Below are 8,552 nucleotides of genomic sequence, written 5' to 3'. Positions count from 1 at the left end.
GAAGAAGTAGATGAAGGAGTCGAAGGACTATTAAGACAATGGATGAGAAAGGGGACGAGGTGAAAGAGGATGACGTGGAGTCCATGATGACGAGTAGGCTTTGGCAGAGGAGGGGGCCTATGGATGGAGAGGCGTAGGAGAGGTATGTAGGAGGAGGGGGGAGAAGTGGACTATGAAGGAGGAGGAGGCTATTTTAAGGCTATGAAGAGGAATCTATGGTGGAGGAGGAGTGGCAGGTTTAGGGGAAGGAGGAATCTATGGTGGAGGAGGAGTGGCAGGTTTAGGAGAAGGAGGAATCTATGGCGGAGGAGGAGTGGCAGGTTTAGGAGAAGGAGGAGTTTATAGATGAGGAGGGGGAGGAGTTTATGGCAGAGGAGGAGTAGGAGGAAGAGGAAAATGCGAAGATTTTAAACCAACCGACCTGTGTTCCTCTTCTGTCGCTGCTTGTTGTTTCGGAAGAAGGTGATTGCTATTTAACAAATAGATAAAAGATATCCATAATTATTCATGTTTGAAAGTGAAAGTTAAAAATTAGACTCGAATTTTAATGAGACTATGCCATATATAGAAAACACATATATAGAAATAGACAGTGAAATTTCTAGTTTGAGGTATATTTGAAAGGATTATGCGATTTTCGTGCGTTATAGTACTATTAAAGCACAATACAGACACAAATCAACTGTTCCCTTTTAAATGACATGAGCTAATCTCACACTCACAGCAATATGAAACATTTATAACTCTATTAGATTAAACCATGTCTGGCACAACTACCAATGATATATATAATTTAAGTTTAATTGTGTGTGTGTGTGTGTCATACGAAACTACGTATGGTTTTTACATGTAAATAACACACAAGAACGTAGTTCACGCCCATTTGGAATCATTAGAGGAGTGGCTTTTAACCTGTTTTTGTATGTGTCCCCAAATAGAATCGATGAATTGTAACCATGATTGTATTGAATAGGTCTATAGAATATTGAATAATAGTTGTGGTGCATTTAACTGTAGTCTGAAATTTGTACTGTATTGAAGGGAAGTAACTCACTATTGTTTATTTTATTAGCCAATCAGTGATTTGCTCATTTGATGCTACCTTTGTAGGTCTGTTTAATAAAAATGTCTATATGAAAATGACCACGTTTTCTTTTTGACCACGAATTATCTTTAATTTGTCAAGAGTTGGCTATAAGTATAGCCTACGCCACAATTGGATACCAGACACGTTCTCGCATAGTTTGATAGAAATAATTCTCTGATTACTCCTAGTGTAGTTATCATATGAGATGTTGTTGGAAAGTCTTTATTTTTCACAGCATGTGACTGGCTGTGACACATCAAATGTCCCCAAAAGAAAAGTGCAAAAGTCCCTACATGTCCCTGGGGTTGAAAACCAACGCACTAAATCGAATAAGTCGAATAACAGGTTATAATATATCAACTAAGTTTTCAAATCACATTTAAAGCCTAATGCCAATTAAAAAATATTAAAGCCTTTTAAACTAACAATGGCAAATAAAGATAATGAACTTGGCATCAGCCTAACTAAAGGGTGTAAAGGTTTAGATTTTAACTTACAGTGTTTTCAAGTTCTCTTTCTAAATCCGCTGCTAATTCATTATAATCAGCCATTCGCAGAGCGGCCATAAATTTGACAAAAGCATCGGGACCACTTTCCAGTACACTGGCCAATATCAGAGCGATAGCTTGGTCCGGAAGGCGAAGAATAGTTCTAATTTCATCAGGATCCAAAATACCAACTGTAATCAAGGGAGTTATAAGTTGCCTTACATAAGCTCCAAGTCTCTTCTCCAGCAATTCGAGGTTTTTTCTCAGAACTATTTCTTCACGTTTACCTGGGCTACCCCTTTCCTTACAGGCGTTATAAGTTCTCTTTTTGTCAGTCATCTTTCTGAAAAAAATATTGTTAATTTCTTTATACTTACAAATATGTTTGGAGCTTAAAGCTATCATACTCTTTAAAAAAGATTGCCTGTCCTCCATTATATCTAGTTCTCAACCTTTTTTTTGGGTTGTTTCATCAATTATCGTTATGTTTTTGTACAGGATATGAGGAAGATGATATTGCTTCTTCCTTGGCTGAGAATCAAAATCTGATCTCCTAGTCAGCAAAGTACTTCAACCACCCAACCTACTGGGTTGTCTCCTAGTCAGCAAAGTACTTCAACCACCCAACCAAACGGGTTGTCTCCTAGTCAGCAAAGTACTTCAACCACCCAACCTACTGGGTTGTTTCCTAGTCAGCAAAGTACTTCAACCACCCAAATAACTGGATTGTCTCCTAGTCAGCAAAGTACTTCAACCACCCAACCTACTGGGTTGTCTCCTAGTCAGCAAAGTACTTCAACCACCCAAATAACTGGATTGTCTCCTAGTCAGCAAAGTACTTCAACCACCCAACCGAACGGGTTGTCTCCTAGTCAGCAAAGTACTTCAACCACCCAACCAAACGGGTTGTCTCCTAGTCAGCAAAGTACTTCAACCACCCAACCTACTGGGTTGTCACCTAGTCAGCAAAGTACTTCAACCACCCAACCAAACGGGTTGTCTCCTAGTCAGCAAAGTACTTCAACCACCCAACCAAACGGGTTGTCTCCTAGTCAGCGAAGTACTTCAACCACCCAAACTACTGGGTTGTCTCCTAGTCAGCAAAGTACTTCAACCACCCAACCTACTGGGTTGTCTCCTAGTCAGCAAAGTACTTCAACCACCCAACCTACTGGGTTGTCTCCTAGTCAGCAAAGTACTTCAACCACCCAACCTACTGGGTTGTCTCCTAGTCTGCAAAGTACTTCAACCACCCAACCTACTGGGTTGTCTCCTAGTCAGCAAAGTACTTCAACCACCCAACCTACTGGGTTGTCTCCTAGTCAGCAAAGTACTTCAACCACCCAACCAAACGGGTTGTCTCCTAGTCAGCAAAGTACTTCAACCACCCAACCAAACGGGTTGTCTCCTAGTCAGCAAAGTACTTCAACCACCCAACCTACTGGGTTGTCTCCTAGTGAACAAAGTACTTCAACCACCCAACCTACTAGGTTGTCTCCTAGTCAGCAAAGTACTTCAACCACCCAACCTACTGGGTTGTCTCCTAGTCAGCAAAGTACTTCAACCACCCAACCAAACGGGTTGTCTCCTAGTCAGCAAAGTACTTCAACCACCCAACCAAACGGGTTGTCTCCTAGTCAGCAAAGTACTTCAACCACCCAACCTATTGGGTTGTCTCCTAGTCAGCAAAGTACTTCAACCACCCAACCAAACGGGTTGTCTCCTAGTCAGCAAAGTACTTCAACCACCCAACCTACTGGGTTGTCTCCTAGTCAGCAAAGTACTTCAACCACCCAACCTACTGGGTTGTCTCCTAGTCAGCAAAGTACTTCAACCACCCAACCTACTGGGTTGTTTCCTAGTCAGCAAAGTACTTCAACCACCCAACATACTGGGTTGTCTCCTAGTCTGCAAAGTACTTCAACCACCCAACCTACTGGGTTGAAAAACGAAAGTAGTATTTAGTCATTCTCCAGAAAAATGGATTTCACAATGTTGTGTAATATCCTATATATAGATGTATTCCCAGAGAAAATTATCATAATACGTATATAATGAATTCAAAATGGCGTATTTTTGTTTCGTTTATTGTCAATATTACATTAGGTAGATGTATGAAAGGTATTTTGTCTTATTACACTGGAGTGTATACATACATACAGTTGTAGCCTCTTAATTATACATGAAAAAAAAAAAGTTTTAGCCGATTTGCTCTCCATGAAAGCGTGCTGTAAAATAGCTATACCTGTTGAATGTATCAATGTTAATCAAATTTAAACGTCTCGTGGCCCCAGCTATTGAATTTAACTTCCGGTATCAAAGGACAAAAAGCAACTTTCTTTCCAGAAATTTACCGAAAGGACAAGTTCGCCATTTTCGATGTTTGATTTGGGTCTTGAATATATAAAAATGGTTTTCAGAAGTACGAGAAATGTACAACAATCTAGATTGAATTCTAATTTCTTCTAAAATATCTCAATCTAGGAATTTCTTTTCTTAAATAGACGTCCTTTCTAAACAGTGAAAACAATTTTTTATAGTATGTCTTTTCTATATATGGGAGTGTCTCAAGACAAGACGACTCGGCTTCGTTCAAACGCGGATAATTCTAAACACACATGGATTTGAAGACTCGACTGTGAACTGTGAACACTATTACTGAAACTAAGGTACGTTTGGTCAAGCGATTGGAGAATCTGTCCATTTAACAATTTTAGTTTTTCTGCGATATATGCCAAGTGATATGAATTATAAAAATTTGGCATAAAAAAAAATTACTTACCTTTTAAATAGATTATGCAATAAATCAAATCAAATAACGAAGTTTTGACAATCAAGGAAGTTTTACCGCCTCCGACTGTTTCTAAAATGTAGGTGCAATAAAGAAAAATGAATATATTACATCCTGGTACGATTCATATACTAGACGAGTGCAGACGAGGAGAAAGCATCAGAGGTGGACTGTCTAGACTGTCTGGAATCGTTCGGTTCCTAATACAGAATGGGAAAAACAAACATGCCTTGGCTTTTATCTAATCATAATCGGGTTTTCCCCATTTTATTTTTAGGTACATACAGTGGCGGCGCCTGCCTTCCTAGACTGGGTTACAAATAGGGGGCAGACTGACTCAATGAGGGGACAACTGCTGAGGCCGAATTCAAATTTTGGCTACTCTGTGGTGGTGTCATATTAGCAATCCTCTCATAGAGCGTCTTAGGGGGTTTTCTCAAGAAAATTTAAAAGAAAAATCAATTTTGTGCATTCTGACACATATTTTGGAGAAAAAAGGTAGACAATTAGATTTGTTGAAAATAAAGTTGGGGTAAATTCGGGATGCAAATCACTTTTCTAGGGGGCAAATGATCCCCCCCTCCTCCGCCCTCTGTACCCCCACTGGGTCCAGGATTTTCCTATTTATAGAAGCGGTCGATCTAACTGGTATATTATTGTGCGGTAACAACCATCTTTAAACATCTGTGGACAAATTCAAATGAACATGATTGGAGAGGCAACACTTTTTTTCTTAAAATTTAGTTGTTATAGAGTTGTCGTACAAGCCAGTCGCATAGAGGGCGTCGTATATGTCATAAAACACATTGCTCCTATCAAAATCTGAAAATAATGCAGAACGTTCTAATGTATTCAACGTCGATCTTGGTAATCGAGTCAAATAGATTGACACCCCCACGTGATCATATTCACTAATAATCTGTTTGAGAATGTTGACCCCTGAGAGGTCAATATACGTCATATAAACGCAATCCAAAATAATATACTGGATTATCTCCCCTTCGTCTTTAGGTGGCGCTTCATGATCTGGAGCCTCGTTACCACTCTTCACTTCAGCGTCCGAAGTGGCGATTTCCTTGCAGGATTTCAGCGATTTTGGATTGAAGACATTTTTATATAAAAGTTTTTTGAATCGTTCGGCATTGACAAAGTACAGTTGAGATTGGAAAGTGAAGATTCGGACACGAGGCAGATCGTCAGCCGCTGTTTTGTAAGACTTATCTAGGAAAATCTGTTCCCCATCCGGGAGACTGACAGTGTATCCGCGGGACAGCTGATTCTGTAGGATAATTGATAAAATAGAAACTGAAACTCCGACCACAATACCTATGTCTAGATCCACAAGAACACCGACTAAAAATGTCGCTAGCCAAATTATAAAGTCAGGTTTCGACACCCGCCATATTCCAGGCAAATTCAGCAGTTGAAGTAGCAAATTTTTCATGGCAACCACAATCATGGCTGCCAATACAGCAACCGGAAGTGAGGCAAATAATGGCCCCGCAGCTAATAAAATTATCAAAATAAAGATGGCGGATACAATTCCGTTCAAAGTTGTCTTAGATCCTAAAGACTGGAGGATCATGGTTCGAGGTGGAGCTGTGCACGATGGAAAACACAGAAAAAACGAGCTGATAAAGTTACTCATGCCGTAAGCAATAAGTTCTTGATTGTCGTTGATTTCATAATCGTTGAGTCGGGCCATCAGTTTAGCCATGGCGATCGTCAAAGCAAAAACTAAAATGGCGATAACAAAACCATCCGTAGCGACTCTTGGAATTATTTCCAAATTTGGTAATCTTGGAGCTGGCATTCCCGTTGGAACATTGCCAACTATAGCTACACCATAGTTATCCTGAAAATTGGCAAAATATGAAATCATGGTTGATACGATGACTAATATCAGGTCGATAGGAATCGGGATTTTCAGCTTCGCCTTGAATCTTTCGTTGATTCCAATTTTTACACCCAGTAAGATAAACATTGACACGAGAGCAACAAAAAGATCGCCCAGGTTGGTAGAGGCTATTCGTGAAAAGATGTCAATGTATGTTTTCACCAATTTGCCGGCTCCAGCATATGGGCGGATTTTAATGTTCAGCATTTTTCCAATTTGACTTGTAGCGATATGAACGGCGGAGGCTGTCGTAAATCCACCAATAAACGACACGGACAGGTAACTGGTTAAAAATCCCAGACGCAAGAATCCCATAACTAATAAAATAGCTCCCGCCAAAAAAGTCACCGCCATAGCAACGTCGACTTTATACTCCAATATAACTTCCGCTGTCATTGTACTATTGACGTCACTGTTGCTAAGGTTAGAAGCGACAATTCCGCTCTGGAAAATTTCCGCCTCACGTTCAACAATGGAGGCAGTCAGAACGGCAAATAAAGCATTGGTTCCCATTGAGATGTGAGGCGACGTTCCGAATACCAGATACAGTAGAACGGGATAGAATGACGTATACAGACCGTAAACAGGCTGTAAGGACGCAAGCAATCCGAGTCCGAGTCCGAGTGGTAGATGAATGAACCCGGCTGAAAGTCCCGCCAAAACGTCATTCACAATGAATTTTAAGCGATATGACGTCACCACCTTTATAATCGGGAAGAACGCTAGAAGGGAGGTAATGAGTGATTGTACAGAACAAGAACACAATGATTTCATCTTCTTTTTACAGTTAAACCCTGGTGGTTCTTGGCGCTGGTAAGCCAAGTCGACATCATCCTGGGTATACACTCGCCTGTTTATCCTTATCTGGGCCTCCATTTTTATTTCTGAAAAACAAAAAATAAATATTCAAATCAAGTTAAAACTCTTATTTTAGACCTATTGTTAAATTTTTGCAAAATTATAAAAAAAAATAAGATGAAAATTGAATAATAAAATTTAAGAAAAAATAAATTTTCATTATTCATTGTTTTAAGTGAATTGGGATAAATACATATATAGTATTTGATTGAAGTTGATTCCCCAAAATTTATCTGCCGTTCACCCCTAGCACTATAAAACAAAAAAGAAAAAAAAGAAGAAAAATTACTGCACCAAAACCATGAAGCTGAAAAATATTTTTCTATGAATTCACCAATTGTGGGAATGCATAACTATTGATAACTAACAATTCGTACAATTGGAGAGCTGATTCGGGCCCATTCAATTCAATTCCCCCGCTTTCTAAATTTCGCCCCTCAGGATTTTGTATTCACGAGAGATGATATTTACATATCAAAGGCAAATTCAATTCTCACCTCAATGTATAATTCAACCCCAATTTCCAAACTTTCTAAATTTAACCCCTGCGGATTTTGTTGAGACGCACTTTGTAAACGAAAAAACTATGAGTTGAATTTCATACGCTTCAGGCGATCGAGCAAAGTTAAACTCATTGAACAGGGTTGAGAAGTCAACAACGAGACAATTCCCATATCTAATTCACAGCTGAGTTTCAAATTGATCGTTAAAAAGTTTTCTAACCATTATGTGTATTGGTGACACTCTAGGCATCAATTTCCATCATTCCAATTTCCAATCTGACGCCTGTGGGTCTTGCAATTCCACTAAAACATGACGTCACTATTGCAACGGTCCTTATATCGTCATCAAACGCCTAGTTTTAGTGAAATAGAAAGACCCACGGACGTCTGACTGAAAATTGAATTGTTGTAAATCAATGCTGTTCCGGTACACATACAAAATTTAGAAAACCATTTTACAATCTCTTTAACTTCAGAAATAATTGATAAAATTGTTATCTTTAGTTAAAAATTATCTGTATCTTGTAGTTAAATGTTTAAGTGGCAATATGCATGTTATTTTATATCATAGGATATAATTTAATGCAGTTTAATTCTCTTTTCTAAATTTCTATTTATATTGTAAACACTCCAGTGGTTGAGATAAAATAAAGGCTAACAAAATACCAGTGGTGGGGCCAAAGGGGGACCCTCGCATCCCTGAAAGCAAATTTTTCTGTCAGAAATCTCATAATTAGGTTAGAAATTCGGGCAATCTCAGATATTAACCCCCCGACCCTCCCGCCCCCCTCTCCCTCAGACGTAAACCTGGCTCCGCCATTGCAAAATACCGAACAGAAGTTTGGTTTAATTTTGATAAAGTGCTGTGACTTTTTCTACATGAGGTCCACAAGCTGTCCCGGCTTTGCCCCCCCCCCCCCCCCCCCAT

General features: G+C 39.4%; 1 protein-coding gene across 1 annotated transcript; it reads right to left on the bottom strand.

Annotated features, from left to right (window-relative positions):
- Positions 1 to 5,144: 5,144 nt before the first annotated feature.
- Positions 5,145 to 7,043, bottom strand: LOTGIDRAFT_63093 (hypothetical protein; the record flags this gene model as incomplete). Its single annotated transcript, XM_009059350.1, has 1 exon — positions 5,145 to 7,043. A coding segment is annotated over one exon (1,899 nt), but the record flags the coding sequence as incomplete, so codon positions are not given.
- Between the last annotated feature and the right edge of the window lie 1,509 nt (positions 7,044 to 8,552).

Source organism: Lottia gigantea (genome assembly GCF_000327385.1).
Source record: "Lottia gigantea unplaced genomic scaffold LOTGIsca_39, whole genome shotgun sequence".
Lineage (NCBI taxonomy): Eukaryota > Metazoa > Mollusca > Gastropoda > Lottiidae > Lottia > Lottia gigantea.
This window is presented reverse-complemented; position numbering and strand designations above follow the sequence as displayed.